This window comes from Mastacembelus armatus, chromosome 22, assembly GCF_900324485.2.
Source record: "Mastacembelus armatus chromosome 22, fMasArm1.2, whole genome shotgun sequence".
NCBI classification, from domain to species: Eukaryota; Metazoa; Chordata; class Actinopteri; order Synbranchiformes; family Mastacembelidae; genus Mastacembelus; species Mastacembelus armatus.
The window spans coordinates 12,908,254-12,935,920 of NC_046654.1; the positions used below are offsets into that span (position 1 = coordinate 12,908,254).

The following is a 27,667-nucleotide window of genomic DNA, read 5'->3' on the forward strand; positions in this document are numbered from 1 at the left end:
TGTTTATTAATGGGTACAGTCACTGAATCCTTTTTTGTTGTTGTTTTGACCATGCCTAATTCACATGTAGCCAGTCTTCATACCCTTCTTAATAAGTAAAATAGCTGACTGTGAAAGGATCTTTGATGGCCTGACATACTCCCAGGCCTTGGAGAAGAGGTAGGCTTAGCAAGCATTACAAAAAACTTGTATTTTTAATAACTGAACACACAGATGATTTAATGTTTGAGTTTAAACACTAATATCACTCTGATCAGCTTGTCAGGGATAAAATATCATTGTACTGCTAACATTGGACTTAAATAAAACAGGAATCCTAATTTCATGCCCCAAAACTTTTCTAACTATGAAGGTAGCTGCCATTTGGAAATAGTGCTGTACAGGGATCTATGCCAGCTGCAATACATTGTGAAAGTGCTAACCAACACAGTGTCATCAGATACAAGTGAATGTATTTTTGTATCAGACTGGGCACTTTCCTGTGTAACACATCTTTAAAGTAGGTGCATTTACAGCATTTTTGTAGCAGGGTTTAGTAGCTTGTGCTTATATAGGGATGCTCCTACTGGGCCTTCATCCACAAAAAACATAAAAAAGCTATTTAGAAGACGCAACTATAAAATCTTCCAGGTTATATGAATGCAAGCCTGACTATGTTAGCTTAACTGCATACTGACAGAACTTCAATCAATTATTTTAGATAGAAGTTGATCAAACACATTTTGTACATTAGGTCCCTTCAATGCACAGTTATGACAATAGGTCACCCAGATATTATTATATCCAGTCTGTTTTCCAGTATTAAACTTTTAGCAAAGGTATAAAAATGATTGAGAATAAAACTCCCTTAGGAGTTCTGAGCTAACCACAGTGTTGTTGATGACAAGGGCCACATATATTTGCTACTTACAGTAAGTATGGCTCAAATTTCTTATCTTTGCTGAACAGATGAATAAAACAACAGTTATGTAAAAGACCTGGAATATTATCAAAAAGAAACCCCAGATAATTTCTTAAAACCTCATGGAATGTGCTTTTTGTAATGAAAAGCAGAACCAAAAATTACGTTCTTCTGGATTCAGTTTTTGTTCCAAAAAGGGTGTAACTACAGTGCTAACAAAAAAAAGTTATGTTTATGCCAAGAAACCTTTCCAAAACCTTAACACAAAATGTATTCCGTTCACGCTTCTGATCATCCCTTGTGCTATGAATGAGCGGATTGTGGATTCGGTTGGGTGTTGATTTAACGCTCTGTTCTGAGTCGCTGTGTGGCTCCCTCGGGTTCATTGACCAAATGGAAAAATAGCCCCTCCTCCTGTGGAGTTTTCCATTGTGTTACTAAGGCAGCTGGATCAATGCCATGGCAACCTGGACTGGTTAGATGTTGGGAGAAGATGAGAGTGTGGTCGCCATCCTCCACACCTCACTTTGTCAGGGACCAGATGTCTTGGGCAGGTCCTGGTTCTCAGCCAAGTGGAGCTTTTGTCTGTGTGTGGTCACATTAAGGACTCACAAAGAAGGGATAAAATGATTTAAAGCTAGTGACCGCTCCTGGAGTACTGGGTTATTCACATAAATAACCAGGCATTTAATTTAAAAAAAAAAAAAAAAAAAAGGATACATTGAGGTGCTGAGCTCCTCCAGCTGTGGAAATAAATGAATGACAGATGTAATAAATAGAAATTGAAGTAGTAGCACAAGCAGCTGATCATTAAATGTGCTCACGTTAACTTCACAGCCTGCATGTCAGGTTAATATTCCAATAAAACTCTTTTATCATCCAACTATAATGTTCACAAAAGCAAACGCTAAGCTTCCCTCCTTATCCAAGCAAAAGAAAGTCCTTTCACAGCCCATCTGTGCTGAGGCACAAACACCCACTGTTGCTGCAGCTAGCAAGTCTTCCTGGCACTAGTGTCTAAAATGAGGTGAAGGCTTTTTCTCACCTCCTTCAGACACAGCACTGTAACGTCCTCACAGCGAGCATAGCAGCCCCAGGCGTGGGTAACCAGGAGCCGCACAACATACTAACAATAGAAGTGCTTTCAAGGCATTCTTGGACTGCTCATTGTGCTGGATAATATTTAACATTTAGACAGCAGCTCAACAAAGCCTGTGGCAAGTTTAACACCTGTAGATAACTACAATAATCTCGGAGAGTCTTCATTAATCAGTATGTGCTAATTTTATCAGACGTTTGCTTTATTGAGATTTGGTGCATTTACTCCACTGACACTCCTGACATATAAAACACTGCTTTATTTTCCTAAACCTTAAAGCACGTAACAAAAATAATACATATTGCGCCTTTTCAATTATTGAGTGACAGTTTGTAACTAAACTGGGGCACTCCTATACAGTAAACATATGATTATTATATATATTCAAAACCTGTATATTTGTGCCTAATTGAGGACTAAAAGCTCATCCAGGCCATGTAGTATTACATGTGACTGTCTAAATGTGCAGTACATTATTTCACAGTGAGGTATTTTACATTACAGTTTCAAAACTGACAGTCTGAGGAACCTGCCTCAGGCCACTTTTAGGAACTGCTAAACCAAACTAGAGCAGGCTTGAAGGGTCACATGGTGCCGTTCCAATTGTTTGTCCACCACAGCTCAGACCATAATGAAACACACAGTTTACTCAAAGGTAAAAATGTTCAGGACTTCATGCTGATTTAAGGCCTAGTGAAATTTGTGATTATCTCATCCTTAAATGAAAAAACACAGATGCTGACATGGGCCATGCTTACGTTACAGAGCAGGTGCTCCAGGTTGTGATCGGAGGCACACTTCCTCTGGTCCTCTGAAAGCTCCTCAACATGGCTGTCGAGGCTAAAGTGCAGGCGAGCCAGCTTCTCCTGCATCTCGCGCACATGCTCCAGCTGCTCAAAGGAACACACTTTACCTGCAAATCAAGTGGTTCAAGCATACAGCTGTTACTTTGCTATAGGAAACAGTGGAGTGTCTTGTGGCTGCAGAAGTTGAAAGTATTGCCATGGCAGCAGATGTGTAAAAATAGCACCACAGCTATTTCATTTCAGTCTGATTCATGTGTCAAAGACACTTTTCGACTGGCTTTATTTTCAGCCAGTAACAGAATACTCCCCTGGTGGCCTGTCTAATCAAGGTTATCTTACCAAAAGCCTGCAGTTTGCCTGAGTGGAAGTCATTGAGGAGGTTAAGTAATCCTCCCTCCATCTCTCTCACATCTGAGACATCTGTGAGAAAGGAGTGCTGCAGAGGGGAAGACTGGACTACTTTACTGGGCCCGGCTGGCTGGGGGGCCCGGGGCTTCTCTTTGTGGGGCCTGAGGAAGAAATAAAAAACATCACAATAATTAATTATGAATTACAAGCATACAAAGTAGCTATCCACTGTAAATAACTTTGTCTCCTTTTTGTCTTCATTATAAGGCAAAGGCAGCATTCCTCATCCATTTCTGCTACTGTTAAATTTACCAAATGGCTTTTGACACCCTTTAAAACAATAGCACTGTGACTTTCAAAGAAATTAAACCACTGAAAAACAACAACCACAGATTTACTTGGTGTGTGGCAGCTAATGTTAGAAAACTGACATCAATGAGTCCATTTGTGACCTTTCTGTCTTTATGGCTGTTTCTAACTTCTGGTGATTTCTGCAGGATTTCCCAGGTACTTCAATACAAACCTGGTGGTCTTTGGTGGAGCTACAACGGGTGTGAACACCTCTTTGGGCTGTCCTGGTGCTCCTATGGACCTCTTAAACTTCCCTCTGTTCTTGGGGGAGGGAGGCTGCGGCAGGCCCAGAGAGAAGGTGGCACTTTTGCTGGCAGGCAGGACAGAGAGTTTGCGGGGGTTGATGGGGGGAGGAGGGGGCTGCGGGAGTGACACCTTTGGGCTGCGCTTCTTCCGTTTGTCTTCCATTAGTGTTGTTTTTTTTTTTAGGGGAGGCCCTCTGGGGCAAGACGAGGGGGGCACTGCCTGTCTTGTGTACTAGGATGTCCTGGAACAACACAGCTTAGGTAGCTGAACACCAGCAGCCTTCCCCTCCCTTGGAGTAGAGCTCTGTGGAGGATACCGGCTGTGCCAAAATTAGTGCTGCAGCTCTGGATTCTCCACTCTGCAAATAAATAAAAAAGCAGTAATCACAGCAGACTATAAAAACCAACAGTGCCAGTTACTACATCTAAATAAAACGTGACAAATGAGGAATAGTAGCCCAGTAACCAATGAGACCGCATTTAGATGAAAGTTTTTAATGGAAGCAGTTGGTGTAAGAGTCCCTGGTGTAAAAGTGGGAGTGAAGCAGAAGCCTAGAAAGATATTTTTAGAGTAACCTCAAAAGTAAATGTGTGTGCATGACTTTTCTAACAGAACAGAACAAACCATGTCTATGCAAATCAAAGCTCCACCTTCACTCTGCTTTGTTTTGACAGATGACTGGGTGGCTGCGCCGAGCAATCAATATAAGCTTAATAAAGGTTTGATACTAAGAGCCTAGTCAGTGCAGTGCAACCCAATACAAATACAACATATAGGCTATTTGCACAAATTAGACACAACCTTAGGTCCCGCACAGGGGCTTGTGTTGGACTGCGCTGCATTTAAAGACCTTATTCCTATAGATCTTAGCAGCGATTTTCGTGGTGTGACATTATTATTATGATTATTACAGCAGTAGAGTGCGCTGTTATCTGTTGTTATCTCCTGAACACTGCGCCAGCCTCGGTTCAAAGTAGGCTCCAAAGATGGCCACTATAGTCGCACACAATGCCAACTTTACACGCTAAAAGCCGTTTCTGCTTTAATTGCACCAGGTTAATCTGAATTACAAACAATGTGCACCGAACTGTTTGTTACATAATGTGGATAAATGCGTGTGAGAGAAGACGTCCAAACACATTTCTCGTCAACGAATGACACAAATAAGACTTACCGAATCAATTACGCACCAGAGAGCAAACCGGCTGAGCACCGCGTCACGCTCCTCCTGCCATTTAAAACCTTTAAGTGCACTTCAGTATGAATTAGCCTCTATAAACCACTATAATGGTAAATTATGCGTGCACCAGTCGTATAAATGACTGATGGAAATGTAAAGCGCGGCATCGATGCGCTCGACTCGTATGGAGCCGTCGTCGTGTATCCCTCTTAAAGGGCCAGTGCGCAGCGCTGCGTGCCAGGAGCGGCGCAGTCTCCCCGCTGCGTCTGCAGCCTGTCGCACAGCAGGATGCTGTGCACCGCTCGACACTGACCAGCTGATGAAGGCTCTTGGCAAATATTAAAGCCAAGATGTTTTGCCAGTCAGAATGAAATAACTTGAAGATACATCAAACAGGCCGCATGGTGACGCCAATATCCTCCTTTTGTCTTAGTACCATCCCACAAGCCTTGGACCGATGTCTTGAAATATGATCATCGCTACATGGAAATCCTCTGCTTTTCCTAATAACTAAACACCCACCAGGTAAAGCACTCCAGATGTTAAAAACATTGTATGTGCATTACCTGTCAATCGACAGTAAAGCCACTCACGGGGAAATTCTAGGTTTAGAAAGACAGAGGCCCCTTGTGGTGAGTTTGAACACATTTTAAAAGAAAATGAAAGACCAACCTTTAAAGTAATACAAAAATATTTCTTTTTATTATGGCCGAGCAGAACAAAAACATGACACAAAATGCAGTTTGTAGAAAAAATACAGAGCTCTTAGGCATGTTTGTCTTGTTCCAAAGTGAATGCGACCAATAATAACTTAAGTCTAACTGACTTTCTGGTCTGATGAGCTGTTTGAGTATGAATATGCCTTTCCTAGGACTATTCTGTCTCTGAGGAGCTTGAAGAACGCATAGTAGTTGCTGAAGAGAATCAAAGCCAGTGATATTGTCTGATGCCACTTTTCTGAGCATATCAACGAGTAGAGCTGATAGAATATCATGGCACCTTCCAGGATGATGAGTATGTTCAATATTCGTAAGGGTTTGTTGAAGAAAAACTGGGGGAGAAAACAGGATGATGTCAGTAATCGGACAAAGTCTGTGGAAAAAGCTTCATCTCGAGGTCTGCTGTGGTTCTACAGGACCTGTTAATTCAGGAATACTCACATAGAAGCGATAATGGGACACATCAGATGGGACTGCAACGTTGTAGTGACCCATCGCCTTGTAGACATTCTTATTATGTTTAACCAAGACTCCCTGTGGCCACATACACTCTTCTGTCCATCTGTGCAAAAATAAAAGGAGCAGAGAGAGATCAGGATTTGACTCCATGCGGATCTAGAGGCCAATACTAAACTATGAGCGATACGTACATGTGCTGAAGAACATTAGAACAGAGTGAGGGGTCTACTTTCTGCCAGCAGCCCAGGTGAGCTGCAGCTTTGTGCAGCAGGTCACAGTATCGCGGTGGCAACAGGTGCCTCATGAGGATGACTGATGTACTGACTGACACCAGGATAAACAGCTCACAAGACCAGCGTTTGTCCACGTATTGTGTGCTCTGAAGGTAAATATGAGACTGATGAGTACTCACATGGTTAATTTACCATTTGAAAAGATGAAGACGTAAAAGTAGTCCTACAGTTTCTCACCTTGACAAACCAGACAGGTACAAAGGCCACATAGTAAGCACTGAGCATCGAGCTGACCAGCACCTCCTTCATCCTCCAGTTGAAGTCCATCTTCAGGTACTCCACTTCCTTGCGGATGAGGTCCGGTGAGAGGCAGCAGGCATGAGTCGGCATGGCCTGAACGCCGTACAGCTGGCTGGTGTGCTGCTTCCAAGTCTCCTTCAGCACAGTTAGATAGTCCCTGCCCCGGCCCACGCTGCCCACCTCCTTGGAGCCGATGCTGGTGATGGGGGAGAGCGGACTTACACGCTTGAAGTCACAGCTCAGCCGGAAGAATGGAATATACATTCCAAAACTGTGGGAAACAATGCTCACAATTAAACTGCTGCTATTAATTAACAGATAATGGTGCAAACAGGAAATACTGAAGAACAGAAAGGGATGACATGCAATAAAGATCCTATGCTTTATATGTGGACATAGATTTGCATCAACTGTGTCCTAAAAAAAAAAAAAAAAAAAAAGCCCATATAAATATGTTTAGCTCCAACTTGCGAGGTATGTTTGAAGTATCAATTCAGAATAGTCTCAAAAACTGTGATAAATAAACATTGTGATGTTACCTTTTGGATTAACATGAAACTTGGACACACTGTGCACAAAATATTCTGATGCTACCCATCCTGAAAATGTTTGCAAACACAGGCACTTTGGACAACAGACCTGTGGTAAGTTATTAATATTTAATAAATCAATAAGTCAAGCAGTATTTTAAGTGATGCAGTGCAGTACAGTACAGTGCTCAGGAGACAACAACCACTGCTTGTCAAAACCTACTGGACCTGAATATGAACTGCTTTGTTTTTTTCCTCACTTACGGGTAGCAGAGGAAGAGCAGGCTGAGGACAGAATAGGTTCTGAAGAGATAAATGAGGGAGCGGCACAGGCTCCAGCCTGTCAGCGTCAGCACAACAAAGCGAGCCATTACTAAAAAGATCGAATGAGGGAAGGAGAGTTTCCCACTCTGTGATGCCTGGAGGAGAGGAGAAAAGGAAGAGACAGCAGATTTATTCAAAACAGAAACACAATCAAATATATAATAATCAAGATGCAGTAAAACAAAGGAAAAAAATCATTAGTGCACATGTCCAAAAGCAGAGAGTTCAGTGTGAGAGTTGAACGTTTGTTTAAAGCGGGGATGTATGGGAGGTTTGTAATACCAGTGCAAAACCTATGTTATGAAATCCAGTTTCTGTAGTTGTTTAAAACATGTTTAATTTTTTAATTTTTGAAAATGCTTAGAAACACAGAAAGATGTTGGAGTCTTACCTCTTTAACAATTGCTGCAATTAACCTTCTTGCTAGTATGATGATTGTGAACACCAGCATGTTATAATCAATGAGGTGAAAGTTCTGCAAATGACAACACTGATTCAGGATTACGGATCCTCCCACAAACACTCAATATTTTAGCATAAATAAGCACAAATGAAAAATAGCACATTTCAAAACACCATAACTAAAGTGAACCCCACACTTTAAAGTGCTGAAAGTAATACTCTACAACCATAACAAACATCATCAGTCAGTAGCTGACCACTGAGTACTCACCAGAGACGTGTGGGAGGGAGGGTGTGACGGTGGGTACCACCACACGGTCTTGTAAATGTTGACATAGTGGACAAAGAGAGCGATGAGGTGGCAGAAGAAAAGATGGAGCTCGAACAGCACGTTACGATCTACGGACAACTCCGGGATCTTACAGTGCTTCAGAGGAACCACAGTCTGAGCAGCCAGCGGAGGGCTGGACATGCACGCTCCTGAACCGTTCCTGCAGATGGAACAGAGGCCAGAGAAAATCCTGAAGAGGTTGATATAAAATATTTGACTCTGCTGCAGCCCAGGTGATAAAGAACCATCCCTACCTCTCTGGATCCACTTTACATTAAGAGCCCTGTATCAGAACCTGACTCACCTTGTACGGGATCGCACCCCTGTGACAGGGGAGCTGGTCGAATGATTGCCATTGCTGACGGAGCCCGGTTCACTGCTTAGTGGAGGTCTGCAGTATGTAGTACGGTTTGCCCCTCTCCTTCCACCAGCCATCGCAGACACACCCACGGCTCACTTCTCTCAGCTTTGTGCCTGGTGTTGGGACTTCCTTCTTTGAACCTGATCACAACAAGGGGGCAGGTCAGACTGGGAGGGCTGGTCTGAAATATTCAACAAATATGTGACACCCATCATTGACAAATGGGTGTAAATGATTTCAATCAAGCTTATGGTATGTATCAAGCTCCACACAACTTACTGGCCCGGTCAGGAGTCAAATGAAATGTTGTTAAATGTGACTGGGTTAGTCAGACACATGGCTGATCATGGAAGCAGTGGTGCGCAGTGTCAAAACAAACATGCACACATCACTCAAATCTTAAGGGTTGATAACAGTGAAAACACCTGCAGTAACCTGCACGAATTAACCCTCATGAATGCGCATTAGCAAGTTTGCATTAGCGGCATAGCATCCCTTAATATGGTGCAAGTTTTGCGGAAGCTGACATTACAAGCTAGCTTTTTGGTGCTTTCTCTTTTGCGCCCTTCTCAGCTCGAATACCTCCATGTGCCGCTAATATCTGCGCCATGAGGCAGCACATGAAGGCAGCGTGGACCCCTACAAAGACTGACGGACCACGCTTCGATGTATACAAAGATTGAGGCCTAGTCTAGCACTGTTTCTGACTAGCCAGCTAGCTCCCACCAGACCTACTGAACAGGCTAGACGAGAATAAAGCGGCTTACCGGGGCCAGAGCCTGGTGTCTGAGCGAGAGCCTGCTCTGCTGCACACACAGCACCTCAGACGCAATAAATCCTCAGGGTATTTACTGAAATACTGACGAGTTTTTCATTGAAATCAGCGAAAACACTCATTGTTGATGTGAGAGTAGGCGCTGATAGACGGGGGCGCGGATATGTTAGCGACCTGTGGGAGGAGAGTCATTTAAAGGGACATTCCGCACAAATTCAGATAGCTGCAACAAGGACTGGAGGGTGCTTAATGGCAAATACCATTTTAAAACTGTGGTAATACCTTTCGCCCTTTTTTAAAATTTCAACTGTTTAGACATGCATTATGAGTATTTACACTGAAGGTTTTATCACATTAACTCCAGTTGTATACTTTACTGCCTACTATTAACAAAAGGATGATTTTGTATTGTTTTTCTACCTTAAACGGTCCACACTTTATGAAATATACTGCTTTTGAAGCTTGAAGTAGGTGATCACAATAACCATCTTGTCTGCATGGTCTTTGCATTTTGAAAGAACAATCAGTCTAATCAGTGACATTTACAACGTGAGGAAAATTACCAGGAATCTAGTAATTTCAGATTCATTTTGGGCATGCCCCACCAAAGGCTCCAAACCTTTCACTGACCACCTGATACACACTCCAAAAAAAAACAAAACACCACCGCCCACCACTCAATAGCACCAAATCTGAGCAAAAATTCCAACTATATAACTGTACATTAGCCAGATACCAGACTGTAAATCTGCTCCTCCTGTAAATAGATCAAAACAGGATCTACGCATATTGCCGATATGTCAGGAAAGACTGCATTAAGATCATATTTTAATTTATCCTTTATCATTGAAACTTTAGCACATCATCCTGTAGATACTGACAATCAACTTTTGGTGCTCCAATCACATGTAAACACAGCCTTATATATTAAAAACAAAACCACACAATATACATAAAAAGTTTATTAAGTCTGTTAAAATGTGTAGTGTAAAAACATCTTAAATGTGACACATTCAACAAAAAAGCATCTATGACTATCATATAAAATATCTTAAGAGTAAAAAAATATATATATATATCGCAAGTCACAAATTTTCAGCGGAGCGTTTTCTGAACATGAAGAAAGCTCCCTCCACATTTTTTTTTTTTTAAACCAGACAAATCCCTTGAGGATTAGTACTGACAAGGAAGCACTCGGTCTCAGAGACACTGCAGGGCCTCTGCTCTTTCCGAGGATTTTCAATGGACCTGTTAAAGAGAAAGACAACCGTTTTAATATTCAAGAGCAAACATTAAATAGTTACTCTTCTCTGAGGTGCCTTTTCAACCTACCTGAAAGTCCTGCTAAGCTGGAGTTTAATGTGTCAATTGCACGTACACAGTTCTCTGACCACCTAGAAGGAGAAACACAAATGAGATCTTGGACAAACCAATGCCTGCATGCACACTGTGGACAATACACATGCAAGACTAACGTTATAATACAGAAGTATCATGCAACTCAAGCTGAAGGGTTTTTGGCCACCAATGGGATGTTTTACGCTTTGAGTGCAACTTCTAATTTTCATTAATCTACAGTCTACAGAAATAATCAAGATGGAAAACTGAGAAGTATCGAGTGAAATTAATGGACCATTATCGTTTTTTTTTTTTTTATTTGAGCAAGAGTTGCATCACAACCATTTCTGATTGTTTTGTACGACTTATTTTGCTCGGAATAACTACTGATAGCATGATTTTGTAATTCAATATTTTTGATATGTTTTGGATGACTTGCATTAACTTGATGTTTTGCACAAAAAACAAAACAAAAATCTAACAAATGAGTGTTGGGGTTAGTTTTACCTTCTTGTGGCGATCTTTAGGCTTTTAGAATCCTCTCCTCTGCGATATTTTTCTTTTATAAAAACCAGCCAGCATGACTTTGCATCAAAGTCAAGTAAGATCCCTGTAAGCTTGATTTGAAATACTGTTGAAATTCAGTTATTTCAAGCGGCTGAAGATGCTGCTCTCTTGAGAGCTTGAAGAGATACACTAACTAAAGGTTAATGACAAATACATGTTCAAGCACTATATCATTCTGAAATCAAACATGTATTTTCAGCACATTATCTCAGAGTGATCTTTATTTTTTTTAAATTTTTGGAAAGTGACATTACAAGGGTCCTATAGATACGTTTTAAAAAACAGACAAAGAGGATAAGCTCATTGTCAAAACACTGATTTCTGGTGGGTGTTTTTTTTTTTTTTTTTTTAATGAGGCTGATGGATATACATACAACTTATTCAGCGCTATGAAACCACTGAGGACCACTTTCACAAACTGAAGGCATTACTTTTGTACAACAAAGGCAAAATACCATATTTAGATTGATTAAAAAGAAACTAGAAACTTTATTGAAACACGCACTGCAGAAAAACATTTTGGGATATATTTAGTATCCTATTTAGCCAAAGGTACACAGGCATTATGCATTTTGGAGACGGCTCGGCTTGAAGCATACACAGCTGTTCTAAGGTTATGTACAAAATATTGAGTTGGCTGCAGCCATCCTTACATACAGTAAGGATTGTTAATCCTTCAACTTTCACAAGAAGTATTCTAATATCTGATGATTTTACAAGTAACAGTACGTCAGATTATAATATGCCAATTGTAGAATGGCAGAAAATAGAGGCATTTTTTTTGTCAAATTGATTTCAGTAGTATAATAGTTTTAGGAGATTCTGTAATGTCACAAGATTTGTATTGTAGTATAAACAAATAAGACTTTTGTTTTTAGTCAACCAGCTCAGGGCTGTATTTGAGTTTGAGGTTAAATCCGTTTTAGTTTGAAGTTACATCGTTGAATTGCGTGTAATTTTAGTCCAGTCAGAAAGGACTTTTAAAATGCAGCCTATGTGAGAATAGTTTAACGCCACAATCACATTTTGTTCAGGAACAACTAATGGAAATAATAACCATCAAATATCACTAAAAGTCACTCTTGTTGCTTTGTTAGGGTTATGTCACTACGACCTTAACTGTAATCTATGCAACTTAAACATTAAATGGAAACAGATAAACAATGAAAAAAACCTTTCATTCACGTTTCTCCTCTGCATTATGGTACATCCAACATAATGTCTATACTGAGTTTAAAAAAACAAGTAAATAAAATAAAGCATAAAAAAATGGAACAAAACGAGAGGAAATTACTTTTGAAAAGTTAAGTGTGTTACAGTCGGAGACAGTTGTCATAGCAACTCTCTACCAGTAGCCGTTCAGTATCTCCCGTAAGGATGGTCTCTGTAGGATCCCTTCAACTGCCTGGACTGAGGGGCTTTGCCTCCACCTCCAGAGCTGGACCAGGAGTTGTCCCAGTCCTCTTGAGCTGCAAGGACAAGAGAGAGCAAACACAGGTACAAAACATCAGGTAAGGCAAGAGGTCCAACCAGTGTTTCACAATGGTTCTCAGTGAGTGAGAAAAAATGCATCTCAAATTAAAAAAAAAAAAAAAAAAAAAAAAAAATCTTACCATAAGGCTCATAAGATGATTCTTGGGCCTCCCCATGTCCATAATCATAATATTCAGTATCCCTGAGAAGATATTTTAAGTGTTAATGCAACACATTCTCAAATTAAATAGAGTCTGTTTTACATGGGCAGAATTAATTGACTTACGCAGGTGCAGCCTGTTGACTATAATAAGTATCATATCCCTCATAGGCAGGCTCTGCATAAGATTCTTCATATGGAGGCTAGAAGTAAATTAATAGTATAGTTATGCAAAGAGTCACAATTGTTGCGACATAAGGAACCCACATTGCACTCAGCTGGAGATAACTACAATATATAAAGAGAATTTATATGAAATTAAAAAAAGAAACATACATAATCCTCATAGGCATCAGCTTTGGGCTGTGATGCTGACGGAGGAACCTGGTGTTGCTGGTGAGATAAGGCTGCAGAGGGAAGCATCCTTGGAGCCCCTGCTGCAGGGGGTCTAGAGCGGGTAGCTGAGCCTCCTCTAGCAGGAGCAGAAGGTGGTCCACCCCTACCAGATGGTGCACCTCTAGGAGTGCTACCCCGTCCTAGTCCCCCCCGTGGAGCTCCACCACGCATGGCTCCACGAGGGGCCCCACGTGGCATTCCTCGCCCCCTGTGGAAAGTCAGCCAAGTTGTAAAGTGTGACCCGAGAAAGAAAACTGAATAGCAAAACAGAGTACCCTACAACTGCGTCAAAAACAGATGCCTGTCTTGTGTGAGCATTTAGCTACATGATGTTCCAGCAGATGGTCTGTGTGTAGTTGTATTTCCAACAGGTATATAACAGTACAACATGTCTCCAGTTGACACTATAGCAAGTTGTGGCAGAAATCAAGTCATTCGCATTATTAGTCAGGCTCCTACCTTGGTCCTCCTGCACCAGGTGGTCCACCTCTGCCCCTTCCTAGGGGACCACCTCGCCCCCTGCCTGAGGCGTCCTGAGATCCATTCAAGAAGTGAGGATCCATGTATGGGTCATGCTCACCAGGTTCCTACACACAAGACACAAAAGTTATGCATGGCGGCCACCTGGGGTAACCAAAGGAGAAATGTCTTGCACATCTGGAAAGCAAATGTTACGTTTGGACAACAGGGCCTGTTCTCCTGGACATACCGGGATAAGGAACTTCTTGACCTCCTCCATGGCATGAGCCATGCGCAGATAGGCCTCTGGGATTGGTGCTGTCACCTCAATGAACACATGTAGCTCCATGGCCAGGTGAGCATATTTAGCCTCACCACCCTTCCTTAGCTCTTCCTCCTACAGAACATCAATTCCCACACAGAACATCAGTCACAGCAATACTACCGAGCAACAGCCTTTGAACAATGCTGTCAGGAACCTCACCTTGTTCTTGTCCCTCATGGAACCTTTACCCAGAACCGAGATCTTTGCACCAGTGTCCTCCTGGAGTCTCTTGATTGTGCTGCCCTGAGGTCCCAAAAGCTTACCAACAAAGTTGACCTAAAGAAAATTATAATCAAAATTGCTTAGGTCCAATACACAAGATCAGCTGGACATCTACTACAAGCTTGTGAAACTTCTGTTTACAATGTCCTTGTCTCAATTTGACATTTATAAGTACATTACATTTACATGTGGATCTCCTTAGAGTGATTAAGTGTAACCTAATCAAACCACCTTGAGTAAAGCGAAGGTGCCAGAGTGACCACCTCAAAGGGACAGCGGTCAACCTCTGCACAACAAAGAAGGTAAACACTTACCCTGGGATACTGCTTGGTGGGAATCAGTACTCGCTCTTTGAGTTTGAGGTTCTTGGTAGCAAACAGATCCAAATATGTTTCTTTCTCTGGCTCTTTCTTAACTTCACCCTTCTGGATCCTCTCAATCTCTGCAGGCAGGAACCCGTTTTATTATAGTGGTATTCGCATATACAAACACTAACTAATTATACACATACATCTGTCATGCCAGCCAACACATATCACTAAAAGTAGCTTTTGTTTGGGTGTAACATTATAAAAGAACAAATGACGCTGTAGAAACGGGTCTGACTAGATGAGACAGACCGACTCTAAGTATTGACCTTAGCCAGGTCTACGCACGAATGACTCGAGCAATGTTTACACGCAGCCTAAATGAAGAAACCCCGATTCATTTTCTCCCAGAAAGCCCTGTCCCACATCTGTAGCCACCACGTGTATACTGCACCATTGTCCGGGCCTCCGGCTGGGAAAAGAGAACTAGGCCCCTGGTCGTTAGCTAGCCTGCGTGCTAGCCTTAGTAAGCTAGCATCAGTCACCAACGTTACCTGCAGAAATCAGCTTCATGGCGTGTGTGAACGACGAGTCCAAGCTGTCCTTTTCAGCCAGGAGCTCCGGGAGGTATTTGGTGTCTTCCATTTTGATTTTCTTCTGTGCTGGGCTCGACTCTACTGCGGACTCAGATTTGCTTTTATTAGCACTCACTAGGCTCATAATGCAGAAGCCCGGTCCAGATTGGCTTCGTTAGCTTCGCCTTCAGACGAAACTGCGCCTAAACCGATAACGACAGTCCCCAAATGCGATGCAACAAACAGAGAAAGCCCACGGCCCCGGTCTGTGCCCGCTGCGGCTCGTCTCGCTCTGCTCGGCGGACAATGGGGAGATGGCGCAGCAGCATTTCACTGAAGGAGGAGACAGTGACGTCACCACCAGAGCCCAGGGGCAGACAAAAGCCCGAGGACCCAGTTGGGTCTTAATTGGGTCACATCGGCACTTTTATTCAATTACTGTGTTAGTACCAAGCGACAAACGTTCAACCAGGTTGTGTGAATTCACCCAGGTATTAATCCAGCTCCAACCAAGGCACTTGGACTATTCCGGTTATGCTCTTCTTTCAGTATTTAACAGGTCTTTGTCTTAAGCATCTGCCTTAAATGAAACCACGGTTTGTGGGCTCAGGTGTGTTCGCAGAGAAAGGCAGCAGGGGATGGGATCTTATTATTGAACCAGTGCCGTGCCATAATAATGGATGCAATGCCTTCCCCACATAGGGCATCATAGCTGATCATGGATCTCAGCCCCAATAATAATACTTCATTGTTATGACTACACTGGTTATTTGTCTGTGGGCAGTGGCTTTATCAGAATCAGAATCAGAATGAGCTTTATTGCCAGGTGTGTGTGCACACACACACACACACAAAAGGAATTTGTTTAGGTACGGGGGGGGGGGTACTCCAGTGCAAACAGACATAAATACAAATGCTACAAAGGATCAAACAGTAAACATAAATGCTACAGAAACAAATGCTACAAAAAACTAAAGAAAAATGCACAGATAACCTGAAGGCAGAATGTAAGGGGAACTAATTGGTGTGCAAAGAGCAAAAAATGGTGCCAGTGACATAGTGCAGGTGGTAGGAGGGAATGGTGGAGAGCTATGAGTTTAAGAGTTGGATGGCCTGAGGGAAGAAGATTCCTTTGTGCTGGGCTGTCTTGATGTTTGGAGCTCTGAAGCACCGGCCAGAGGGTAAGAGCTGGAACAGGTGGTGGCTCGGATGGGTGGCATCCAGAGTGATTTTCTGAGCTCTTTTTCTCACTCTGGAGATGAACACATCTTGGAGGGTGGGTAGGGGAACACCGATGATCTTCTCAGCAGTCCGAACTGTCCTCTGAAGTCTTGGGTCTTGGATGTCTGATTTAGAGGTGGAGCTAAACCAGACAGTGATGGAGGAGCACAGGACAGACTCGATGACCGCTGAGTAGAACTGGGTCAGCAGCATGTGTGGAAGGTTGAACTTCTTCAGCTGACGCAGGAAGTACAACCTCTGCTGGGCCTTCATGATGGAGTCAATATATAACCTGCTCCAACTGATAACATTGCTCTCCACCATTTACTTAGAGTGGATTCAGTTTAAATGGTCTGCAATTTGTAATTTACAGAATGACCATCTTCATAAAGGTTTTCTGCCACAGTCCAAAAACATGTATGTCAGGTTGATTGGTGACTCTAAATTGCCCATAGGAGTGAGTGTGAGTGTGTGAGGTTGTTTGTCTCTATGTGGCCCTGTGATGGACTGGTGACCTGTCCAGGGTGGACCCCTGCCTTTCACCCAAAGAGAGCTGGGATAGGCTCCAGCAGATCCCTGTGACCCTGGTTAGGAATAAGCAGGTATAGAAAATGGATGGATGGATGGATGCAAGAGTTATTTCTATTAACATTTATTTTCTCAGTGTTTTTTATTTTGAACTAGCTGATCATTTGTTAATTTTTTATGTCAAACAATAAATATTTAATAGCTAAGTCAAACTCTCTATGACAGCTTGTTGCTGTTTGCCTGGCCAGTCAGTTTTATAGAGTGCCTACATGCATTTTTATTTTCATCAGCAAGCACCAGGTTTTCTAAAACCCATTACAAATGAAACTTTAAACATCAGTGTGACAATACAGATCCATCCTTGCAGGAGGACAGCAGAAGAAGCTATAATCCATATTGAATCCCAGTGGATATGTGCGCCTTCTTTTGCCGTCTAATCTAAAGAACTAAGGTCCCAGCAGATTACACCCCTTGCTCGGCCTGAACTCTTGTGCAGAGCAATGACTATCAGTTGAACTATCTAGAACAAAGTACAATGTTGTAATCAGAACTTTTTTTCTAATCACACGCACACACCTCTGAGATCACTGTTTAGCTGAGGTATTTTTTTCCACAACAGCAGCGAGAAACATCCTGGGGTTGTTCAGTCTGTATTAAAAGTGACAAGCCCAAACATGAACATGGCAGTCTTTTGTAAAATATTCTCATCTAACATTTGCTGTCTCACTGCACAGGATTAGCTGTGATCATGCTGGTCAGGTCCCATTGTTCTCTTGTCAATGCTCCTGAGGTAAAAACTGTGGATGTGGTTTGAGGGGGAAGCTTGACCTGACATGTTCCAAGTTCACCCATGGTGCATAATGACATGTTTCCCAGAGGGAAAACCTGTGATTTACTGTTGAAATCAGTTTGTTGCATGTAGGCATTCAGCCATTGTCCTACAGAAGAAAATCTCCTCTGCTATTCCCAAGCATTTATATTCACACACACCATAAAGTCCACAGTAGACAACAGTTCCTAATGTGTTGCTGGGTAAAATTCAATTAGAAAGTTATGCATATTTGTCTTTTATAGTGTTTGATTCTTTACTCAAGTGCAATTGCACACCACCAAATATTACAGTGAGATTTTAATTTAAAAGATCAGTGACCATTTAATCAATCTCAAAAGAAAAATAAAGATTTGTTGATTTACAATGATTATTAAGGCATCAATGCACTTTCAAAAGTGTGATAAATAAGAATAAGAATTTGCAAAAGCATTTCAAGTAAAACTGTATTGACAAATGTGTTAAAATTCAATACACTGTAATAAAGCAGTTTTAAATTATTCTCATACATTGCATTTCCCTGAATATAATCCCATTCTTAAAGTCTCATTCATATTTCAGGTTTCTTGACTTTTGAAATGATGTCTCTTATGTGAGATCAATGTCATCTAACTAGTCTGAAATCTGTCAGAGAGCTCTTCTATTGTATTGTGTGTATCCATAATCAAAAGTAATGCTGAGAAATGCTCCTGACAGTAAACATTTCACTATATAAGTACAAACTCAGATTGTACAAGTCAATAATAAGTGTCTTGGAGGAAAAAGCCACTTAAAGTGGCGGTGCAGATATTTCAGTTCTATCGAACCAAGAGTGTCATCTGTACCCGGAGGTACTGTCAGATATCAATAATGGCAAATATCTCTGGTTTTTCTTTATCGTGGATCTGCATTGCAGAGTACGTGATGGCTTTCACTTCCGTTCCCTTCAATGAAAACAAAAAGACAAAACACTTTACACTACATTCATTTTACACAAGTTTTCTCATATAGTGTCAAAGAAAAAAAAAAAAAGCCTATACAGAAATGTATTAAATAATCTTCCAGTGATAAATTCAATAGTGCATAGTGCATCAAGCTTCCTTCACTGGCTTACCTGTGGATGCTTCAGCACAGAGAACTCTTCACCCCACCTTTATTAAACCAAAGAAACATTACGGTGTGAGTGCAGCTTAACAAATGAACACAGTTAGATGGACAGTATTTACTTTATGTACTCACAATAACAACATCCACAGGTCACACATACAGACATAGAATACAGATATAAGGTTGGGTTTAACTTTCAGTGAAAATCCAGAAATTATGGAACTGAAGGCAACATTAGAGATAAGCAGATAAGGCTCTCTGAGGGCCTCTGACTGCACTCAAATCTGTAATTTTAAGAAAAGTGGTTTTCAACATAAAAAAATTAAGTCATAACCTTCATGTTAATGCAAAGAGATACCGAAACTTACCCAATGGAACGAATCCGAAAGCGCATTCTGTCTAATTGCACAACTTTGACCTCCTAACAAAGAGAAAGAACATATATTTGTGAATACAAAATAATAAATTACCAAATAAATAATAAAAACATGGATATTGGAATTTGGACAGAAGAATTTAATGGGGGATGTTTTATTGCACAAGTTTGCAATGTCAAAACTTAATTTTTTGTGGTGGGAAAAACATAAATAATTTTGTGTTCATTAACTGACAAATTAGCTAAACCTATGGGAAAACAATGTGAATGTGGGGGAAAAGCCAAACACAAGAAAGGACCAGTCTTTTCTGCCTTATCTTTTTAAACTAAACTAAATCCACACGTCGGCCACTCCATAACCAACCTGACAACCAAACTCACCCTGGGAATAAAGAAGATATCTGCGCTGAACTTGTATAACCAGTCATCGAGGAAGTGAAAGAGAAGAGACTCCATGTCTTCACCTTATGAGAAGCCACAGTGAAGGAAAAATGGTACACAGTTTACCTTCAGCATGACTAGTAGAAGAGATATTGTTGAGGCTTTTGTTGAACAGAGATCAGTTCTCACCCTCTGATTCCACTTCGATAGTATCGATCGGTTCCACTGTCTCTGTGTCCGTCATGTAGCCGAACATGCCCATGGCACACTGCTCAAAGGCTTCCTCCAGAGAGGCCCCCCAGGAGTGGATTCTTGGAAGAGAAAACAGATGGTAATGATGACCACTGAGGAAGAGAGAAACTTCAGATCCATCAATTCTGTTGCCAAAATAAGAAAACACACTCACTGTACATCTGCAGTGTGATCCAGGTCTGCAACAGTAAAACACAAGAGGACATGAGGAGCCAGATGAAATACACTGGGCAGATATGATGACACTTTTTTAAAGATAGGTGTATTGAGTTTCTCCTGTTGTTTTCAGAGAATCTAAACAGTAAACGACCCAGGCTAGCTACATTGACTATCACAGCTTCACACTCACATTCATATTTCTTGTTGATTGGTGGGTATTTTGCCTTGATAGCTTTCTGCGCCTCAGTCAGGTCCAGCTCCCGGTCGTCCATTGTAGCTGTGAGACTGTTCAGTGTTTTAAAGGATCGGCAGATCTGAACTTCTGCATGTAAATGTTGCAACATGGAAACGAGTGGAAGGCCCCGGAAGTAGTAATGTGTGGCGATGACTACTTCCTGTCTGTCTTGGTGACTGCTGATTGGCCGGTCGCGTTCTATGGAGTTGGCGCCATTGCAAGCCTTCGTGCTGTTTTCTGTGCGCTCTGCCCCTAAAAATCCTCCTTTTTGTTAGTATTAGCGGATTGTTTGCGACACAATGGCTGACAAAGACGGTAAGGGCAACTGCTTGTCTGAGGTAGAAGATTAAATGTGTCCACAAAGTCCAGAATGTTAGAGAATACGAGTCAGGATGGGCCGGTGGTTGTTGGCGCGCCAGTTAGCGTCGCCTTTCATTGTTATAAACCAGCCTGCTAGCGGCGAGCTAACGTCAGCGGCTAGCAGGCTGGTCATACAGGGGTTTAACTTGGTGTGCAGGAGCGCTGCTTATCGAATATACACGGACTGATGTGTTGATTAAGGTCTTTATCACGGGCGGTTAGCTTGTTTGTTAATATGTGGCTAATTCTAGCAACGCGTGCTAACGTTAGCTTATCAGCAGAATAAACTTTGTTGCTAGCTAATGTTAGTTTGACAAGGAAGAGCCTCAATGTATTGGCAAGGGATAACTTGACTTGACCTCAGTATCCTCTGTTAAGTACAGCCAAATTAGGTGGTTCACGGTTTGGTTAATTTGACATCATTTTAACCAGGGGCGAACCAGGAACAGACTTTTAAGTCGGCACAATGTGTCATTTATACAGGAGCCCCATGCTGTCTCCCAGGGGTCTACCTGGGGACTAACCCCTGCTCTCTCCCCTTGTCTCCATCACTGTCCTCCTGTCTCCTTCTCTGTGCTGTAAATTTAACATCATAAAAACTACATGCAGCTTAGCAGGGGTTTGTTAACGTACCATGTGGCCACAGTTACCTTTATATCTACTGTAAACATACAACTTTTTTTCATTTAATGTAGAATAATTGCAGTGCTTTATAATACTGCACTTTACTGTTTACATTCATTGCACTTACACTAAAACAATTAAGTGCATATGTGCAGCTAAGTCGGCTAATGTTGTTTGACAGTATTCACACCATGGAGCTGTAACACACACTAATAAGTCCCAGTAATAACAACCCAGTGTTTACAGTCAGAGCAGGCAGCAACTGGCTTTGCTTTTCAACTAAATTATAGATTTAATCTCCACCATGCTACCTTCTTCTTCTTCTACATTTCTTTTAATTGCAGGGCAGATTACAAAATAAACTGGCAAAATTAACATGTTCACGATCTGTGTGTTATTTTGCAGCTGCGTTTGATGATGCTGTGGAGGAAAGGGTCATCAACGAGGAGTACAAGATCTGGAAGAAGAACACCCCTTTTCTCTATGATCTGGTCATGACTCATGCTCTGGAGTGGCCCAGCCTCACTGCCCAGTGGCTGCCAGATGTGACCAGGTGAGAGGGGATGTGCTGCTGCTCTGCAGTCATGAAAACATGCCAGAGAAATTGGGATGATTGAAACAATTATGTTCTCCTCCTCAGGCCGGAGGGAAAAGACTACAGTGTGCACAGGCTGGTTTTGGGGACTCACACTTCTGATGAGCAGAATCACCTTGTGATTGCTAGTGTTCAACTCCCAAATGATGATGCCCAGTTTGATGCATCACACTACGACAGCGAGAAAGGAGGTGAAGGGAAATATAATGTTGGAATCATGTCTGTGTTTAAAACATGAGCTTAGCCTTTTGTGTTGTCAAAGCACTGTGGTGTTTAGAAAATCTAATCTAAGCATATATTGTTGTTTTTAGATCATATTTTAGTTAATAGGATGGAGTTTTTCATGTTTAAATACAGTTGTCCCATTAACAGAATTTCAGCTCACACATAAAAATTTACAACAAACATCTTACATATCTGTTGACCTGTATTTTAGAGTTTGGAGGCTTTGGATCAGTAAGTGGGAAGATTGAGATCGAGATCAAGATCAATCATGAGGGAGAAGTGAACAGAGCCCGCTACATGCCGCAGAATCCTTGCATCATTGCCACCAAGACCCCTACCAGTGACGTGTTGGTCTTTGATTACACAAAGCACCCCTCCAAGCCTGGTAGGATTATAGCCAAAACATGTTGTCTGAAGAATTCCTAAACGCAATGACAAATGTGATTCCTGCACAATTTTTGTAACATTGATTTTTGTTTATATTAAAGACCCTTCTGGGGAATGCACTCCTGATCTGCGCCTGAGGGGCCACCAGAAGGAGGGCTACGGCCTTTCCTGGAACCCTAACCTCAGCGGCTGTCTCCTCAGTGCTTCTGATGACCATGTAAGCACCCTCTCATCCTTTGCTCTTCTTTTCTGTTGTTGTTTTAGCTTGTTTTGGTCAGTATATTTTCATACCCATTTATGTTCTGCCATAGACTATCTGCCTGTGGGACATCAGCACAGTGCCCAAGGAAGGGAAGATCGTTGATGCCAAGACCATCTTCACAGGCCATACTGCAGTGGTAGAGGACGTCTCCTGGCACCTGCTCCATGAATCACTGTTTGGATCTGTGGCTGATGACCAGAAACTCATGATGTGAGCAGAATTCACCAACCCCTCTGATGAGTCACACAAAAAACAAAGTTCAGTTTTGGCTTCAACAATGGTGCTTTTGTTTGTTATGAAATAGTTGGGACACGCGATCCAACAACACCTCCAAGCCCAGCCATGCAGTAGACGCCCACACTGCTGAGGTCAACTGCCTGTCCTTCAATCCCTACAGCGAGTTCATCCTAGCCACTGGCTCTGCAGATAAGGTTGGTCCTTAACTGCTACAGACCAAAAAATTTGAATTTTTCCTGTTTGATGGGTTTGATCACTGAATTCTGCCTGCTTTAATTTTTAGACTGTGGCTCTTTGGGATCTGAGGAACCTGAAGCTGAAGCTGCACTCATTTGAGTCTCACAAAGACGAGATCTTCCAGGTAAGAAGTGAAACTCTTTTTACTTAAATACATTTGAAACAAAGTTTGTAGGAGAGTTATTGTTTGGCTGTAAATATTGGGCAACAAGTAAAAGATCTGAGGTTCAAATGAGCACTGACTCACCGACAGTGTTGTCGGATAGAGTCTGTTACTAGCCTGAGATGATTGATGATTTAGAGAGACCACTGTAAACACAAGGATACTCACAGTAAAAGCAGTCAGCTGGCCAACAGTCAGCCAACCGTTAAAGCAATTTTAGCCTTGTTGAGACTTCATGGGTATCAGTTTATAGTTTTTTATGTTTGTGAGATCAGTTTAACATCAGGCCCATCTCTTCTCCTCCAGGTTCAGTGGTCTCCTCATAACGAGACCATCCTGGCCTCCAGCGGCACAGACAGACGGCTCAACGTCTGGGACCTTAGTAAGATCGGAGAGGAACAGTCGCCAGAGGATGCTGAGGATGGCCCTCCTGAGCTGCTGGTCAGTTTTGTGATTTTTGTGTGTACATGCAAAAAGATTTTTTTTTTTTCTTCTTCCTAAGCGCTGTAGTGATTCCCCCCCCCCCCCACTCTTCTCTGTAGTTCATCCACGGTGGACACACAGCTAAGATCTCAGACTTCTCTTGGAACCCCAACGAGCCATGGGTCATCTGTTCTGTATCAGAGGACAACATCATGCAAGTCTGGCAGATGGTAGGAGCTTTGCCACATATTAGTAGTGGGATCGGGATTTAATTTAATAGTGTGGAGTCATAAAGTAGACAGAAGATGGTGAAAATGTGCTTTGATATTAAAGTGCATTTATTACAACAGTCAGTACACGTTACATATTTCTAAACGGTTTCTCTTACAGGCTGAAAACATCTACAATGATGAGGACCCAGAAGGTGCTGCAGATTCAGAGGTCCAGGCATGAGTCCAGTCTCCACATTTCTTCATTTGACCTGCTTGTTAAAAATGGATCCATTTTCCAGTGCTGGGTGCATAAACAGTAATGTCTTTATAAAAATACGTTTTGGGAAGCAGTGTTTTTGTAGAAAATTGAAGAATAAGATGCTGCATTGTCATCATGTTGTGAAGTATTTAAAATAAATCTGTATTAGTCAGATTTTTTTTTTTTTTATAGATCATTTAGGTTTCTAAACTCCCAGTACGGCACTGTGATTTATGGTGAAACCGTCACAATCTATGATCAGTCAGGTTTGCTTCTTAATGGTTTCATTTCTTTCACATTTCTGTGGAGATCCTTTTTTAACAAATTTGTACATACTGTAGGTTTTTCTTGTATTTGCTTGATATGCTTAGTATGAATTTTCCAGACTGTTATATGTGTGTTTTTTTTTTTTTTCTTTCTGTATTTTTCTGTTTTTCCATGCTGCATCTGATCTCAATCTGATCTTGTGTACTTAAGTATATTCATAATAAAAATATTTACAGTAAATCACTTTTTGTTCTTTGGTATAACATGTCAGATATAATGTAGGTGTATTACTTGTTAAATTAAATTAATTTTAGAAGCTGTCTGTCATCTTTTAGCTTTACAGTGTAGATATTTGTGCTTAAAAATATCCTCTGGGAATAGAAAATTAGGAGTCTTCTGTAGTAGTTTCATTGGCCTCATCACAGCCTCTGTGAAATAAGGCTTTTGTTAGTTATGTTTATATTCATTAGCTGACACTCACAATTTATAAGTTGAAACTGGAAAAGTGTAAACCAACCTTAGAAATGTCAGTTCTGTCAAAAGGCTGTCCTTAAGATCTTCCAAATCTTTCTTAGATTTTCTTTGGACCTCAAACTCCTCGTCTAGTTCTCTCAGAGTCTCTCTTAGTTTCTCCACAGTTTCCTGTAAAGTGGGTAAACATTTTAAACATTTGGCCTTTTTTTGACCATTCTTTATCTTTGTCATGTGCTGATTCACTGGAGTCAATACCTTGTGCTGTGTGATGCTGTCTTCTCTCTCCCTCTCCATCAGAGCGATTCTCTGCTCCAGACAAGATCTCTGCACCTCTAGTCTCTGTATGTCTTCTCTCAGGGGCCCCATTCTGGCTCTCAGGTCCATCGCCTGCTCCCTGCTCTTTCTTAGGGCGTCCTCCCCAGCCTGCCGCCTCTTCAGCAGGGCCATGAGCCGAGGCTCGTACCAGCCCTCCAATGCTTTCACACTGCCACTGAGCCGCCGCTGCAATTTGACAGACGCCTGGCGACACTGGCTGATGTCGCTCATGGCCCTGGGCCTGCAGGGCTTAGTGACCATGTCTTTCAAGTAGTTGATCTGGTTCCTGTGGGTGTCCTGGAGCTGGGACAACTCCTGGGTCAGACTTTTGAGGTGGGCCCTGAGCTCCTCCTGTGGACAGACAGAAACTGATACTTGACACTCAACAGCATTTTTAAGCAAAACTACAGTAAACCAGGTTTTTCCAGAAGCTTGAAAATAAATAAAATGAAATTACTGTAGGCAATTAGACAATAAATAAAATGAAATTACTGTAGGCAATTAGACAATAAATAAAATGAAATTACTGTAGACAATTAGACAATAAATTAATAAATAAAGCAGGCAAAATAAAAGACAATTAGTCTCACCCAAGCAATACAGTAGAAAAATAGGCCAGTAAAGCTCCAGGTTGAAACTCATTGCCTCACAGTTTTTACAATACACCATAATATTTACGATCAAGAAGTAACAAAAACTATCTCTCCCACACTAATGCCATTCTGATGAAAAAATGTTAACTTAGATCATATTAAAGGACCATGCCAGTCAAACTGCAACAAAAGACTTCACTATGACCTGTCATAGTAAATAAATCCACCCGTCATGAAGTCAGTGTTTCCTACCTGTGTCACAGCAGATTGAGCCACCTCGTACTCGTGTGCAGCCAGCGTCACCTGGCTCTGGATGCAGTCTCTGGCTGTTGCAAACAGTTTCCTCTTAACCTCCTGCACTTCCTCATGAACGGCCATATAATCCAGCTGAGCCAGAGTGAGCAGCCGCTGTGTATCGGTAAGCTTCCCTCGCAGGTGCTGCACAACTCGCAGCATGGGCTCCTGCAGATGGAGGAGCTCTTGTATCAGCTCATCTCTCTGCTTATAGAGACGAGACACTTGCTGGATGCACTGCTCGAAAAGCTGCCCCAGGTTGTCCATGCTCACCTGGTCCACTTGTATTGTATCGTGTTGTCCACGCTGCTCTAGGGGAATGATTTCAGAGTTAGTATGGCTGCTTTTTTCAACAAGTCTAGGCTCCAGGGCTGAATCCTCAGTAAATGACTTGTTTTGTCCATCCTCTGTCGATCCTTGATGGTCCATGAGCTGCTAAAAAGCAAATCAGACGGACAGAGAAGACATAAACCATCTTTACTCAAATGACCCACAACAATAATTGCTCAAAAATAATGGTTCTTAAATCTTCTAATAATTCAGTCCAGGTTAACTTACATAGCATCCAATATTTACACACAAGAGGACCATAAAAACCCTCTGACAATTCTTAATTTATATTTCTACTCACTGTGTTTAGAAACGATAGTCCAGACAAATGGTGCAGGCTTCAGCTTTTAGGACAGCTCTACAGTGTGTCTGTCTCTGGGAAAACAGAGGCACACACTGAGTTTATTAATAACACAGGAGGCACAGGGGAAACTCTATCTAAGACTGTCTCATACCCCCACATGGGAGCACAAATTGTGTCAGTGCTGAGAGCAGACTGGCCTACATGCTCTGGATGCATCAGCTAACATGTGTGGGCCTGCGTGGGTGCCTAGAGAGAGAGAGACACAGAGCTATATTTACACAGTTTTACAGCTTGTACATCCAGGAAGGCAGTGACATCATTGTTGAAAACTACCCGAGCAATAACTTTCCTCTACTTTCTACCTGAAAAACAGTCTGCGTCATACTTCTGTACAGACAGAGGTGGCACCATTAGCAGGCCCATGCATGCGTTTTCTCTCTCTCTCTCTCTCTCTCTCTCACTAGTTCATCACAGAATCACCTCACACTGGGATATGCAAGGGGGATTTTTATGAATGAGAAACTCTGATGGGACCTATAACATAAACACATTTTGTTTTAGCATTTAAAAAGATCTCATAAATGTCTTTCACTAAAATGATGGCTTACAAACAGATGAATGAACATTAGAATGATATCAGCCTCTTGCTGTGTTGTTACATGTGTGTGTTTGGTTTTTGTTTAGGCCTATTTGTGACCATGTCATACAGTTTGGGTTGCTGGTGTTTTGTCATTATGATATTGATTTGATTTGATTATGTTGATTATGTTATTGATTTTTAGTTTGTTATTAGGATGCCTTCTTAACACCTGTCCAAGGACAAGAGATGAAAATGAGCCTTATCCCAGGAA

At 41.8% G+C, this 27,667-nt stretch overlaps 6 protein-coding genes across 9 annotated transcripts; 1 reads left to right on the forward strand and 5 right to left on the reverse strand.

Annotated features, from left to right (window-relative positions):
- Positions 1-35: 35 nt before the first annotated feature.
- ccdc28b (coiled-coil domain containing 28B) lies at positions 36-5,128 on the reverse strand. Of its 2 annotated transcripts, none has more exons than XM_026301107.1 (6): positions 4,942-5,128; positions 3,678-4,109; positions 3,146-3,315; positions 2,759-2,913; positions 1,622-1,644; positions 36-1,486 (listed from the first exon to the last, which is right to left on the reverse strand). In XM_026301107.1, the coding sequence occupies exons 2-6, from the start codon at positions 3,911-3,913 to the stop codon at positions 1,432-1,434; spliced, it is 639 nt and encodes a 212-aa protein (XP_026156892.1). In that variant the 5' UTR covers positions 3,914-4,109; positions 4,942-5,128; the 3' UTR covers positions 36-1,431. The 2 variants fall into 2 exon arrangements, with proteins under 2 accessions (XP_026156892.1, XP_026156883.1); XM_026301098.1 differs by having other exon boundaries at positions 4,926-5,128.
- Positions 5,129-5,604: 476 nt separating this feature from the next.
- tmem39b (transmembrane protein 39B) lies at positions 5,605-9,534 on the reverse strand. Of its 2 annotated transcripts, none has more exons than XM_026295745.1 (9): positions 9,358-9,534; positions 8,534-8,730; positions 8,170-8,389; positions 7,888-7,971; positions 7,437-7,591; positions 6,580-6,913; positions 6,301-6,488; positions 6,092-6,212; positions 5,605-5,982 (listed from the first exon to the last, which is right to left on the reverse strand). In XM_026295745.1, the coding sequence occupies exons 2-9, from the start codon at positions 8,662-8,664 to the stop codon at positions 5,749-5,751; spliced, it is 1,467 nt and encodes a 488-aa protein (XP_026151530.1). In that variant the 5' UTR covers positions 8,665-8,730; positions 9,358-9,534; the 3' UTR covers positions 5,605-5,748. The 2 variants fall into 2 exon arrangements, with proteins under 2 accessions (XP_026151530.1, XP_026152342.1); XM_026296557.1 differs by having other exon boundaries at positions 8,534-8,771.
- A 948-nt stretch (positions 9,535-10,482) lies between these two features.
- khdrbs1a (KH domain containing, RNA binding, signal transduction associated 1a) lies at positions 10,483-15,517 on the reverse strand. The gene is made up of 10 exons (XM_026307108.2): positions 15,168-15,517; positions 14,620-14,747; positions 14,243-14,359; positions 14,009-14,155; positions 13,759-13,886; positions 13,240-13,507; positions 13,030-13,106; positions 12,884-12,945; positions 10,698-12,739; positions 10,483-10,613 (listed from the first exon to the last, which is right to left on the reverse strand). The coding sequence occupies exons 1-9, from the start codon at positions 15,331-15,333 to the stop codon at positions 12,630-12,632; spliced, it is 1,203 nt and encodes a 400-aa protein (XP_026162893.1). The 5' UTR covers positions 15,334-15,517; the 3' UTR covers positions 10,483-10,613; positions 10,698-12,629.
- Positions 15,518-18,198: 2,681 nt separating this feature from the next.
- On the reverse strand, positions 18,199-20,378 carry zbtb8os (zinc finger and BTB domain containing 8 opposite strand). The gene is made up of 7 exons (XM_026302778.1): positions 20,211-20,378; positions 20,016-20,040; positions 19,799-19,920; positions 19,610-19,692; positions 19,221-19,273; positions 18,860-18,896; positions 18,199-18,689 (listed from the first exon to the last, which is right to left on the reverse strand). Exons 1-7 carry the CDS (start codon positions 20,362-20,364, stop codon positions 18,603-18,605), a joined length of 561 nt encoding a protein of 186 aa, XP_026158563.1. The 5' UTR covers positions 20,365-20,378; the 3' UTR covers positions 18,199-18,602.
- A 53-nt stretch (positions 20,379-20,431) lies between these two features.
- Positions 20,432-24,746, forward strand: LOC113132084 (histone-binding protein RBBP4). Its single transcript, XM_026309908.1, has 11 exons — positions 20,432-20,570; positions 21,645-21,792; positions 21,880-22,025; positions 22,271-22,444; positions 22,548-22,663; positions 22,758-22,918; positions 23,013-23,139; positions 23,229-23,306; positions 23,652-23,786; positions 23,888-23,998; positions 24,159-24,746. The coding sequence occupies exons 1-11, from the start codon at positions 20,555-20,557 to the stop codon at positions 24,219-24,221; spliced, it is 1,275 nt and encodes a 424-aa protein (XP_026165693.1). The 5' UTR covers positions 20,432-20,554; the 3' UTR covers positions 24,222-24,746.
- Positions 24,421-27,018, reverse strand: LOC113132094 (syncoilin). 2 transcript variants are annotated; one of them, XM_026309928.1, is made up of 5 exons: positions 26,814-27,018; positions 26,141-26,614; positions 25,236-25,646; positions 25,024-25,148; positions 24,421-24,934 (listed from the first exon to the last, which is right to left on the reverse strand). In XM_026309928.1, the coding sequence occupies exons 2-5, from the start codon at positions 26,609-26,611 to the stop codon at positions 24,892-24,894; spliced, it is 1,050 nt and encodes a 349-aa protein (XP_026165713.1). In that variant the 5' UTR covers positions 26,612-26,614; positions 26,814-27,018; the 3' UTR covers positions 24,421-24,891. The 2 variants fall into 2 exon arrangements, with proteins under 2 accessions (XP_026165713.1, XP_026165704.1); XM_026309919.1 differs by having other exon boundaries at positions 26,141-26,617.
- Between the last annotated feature and the right edge of the window lie 649 nt (positions 27,019-27,667).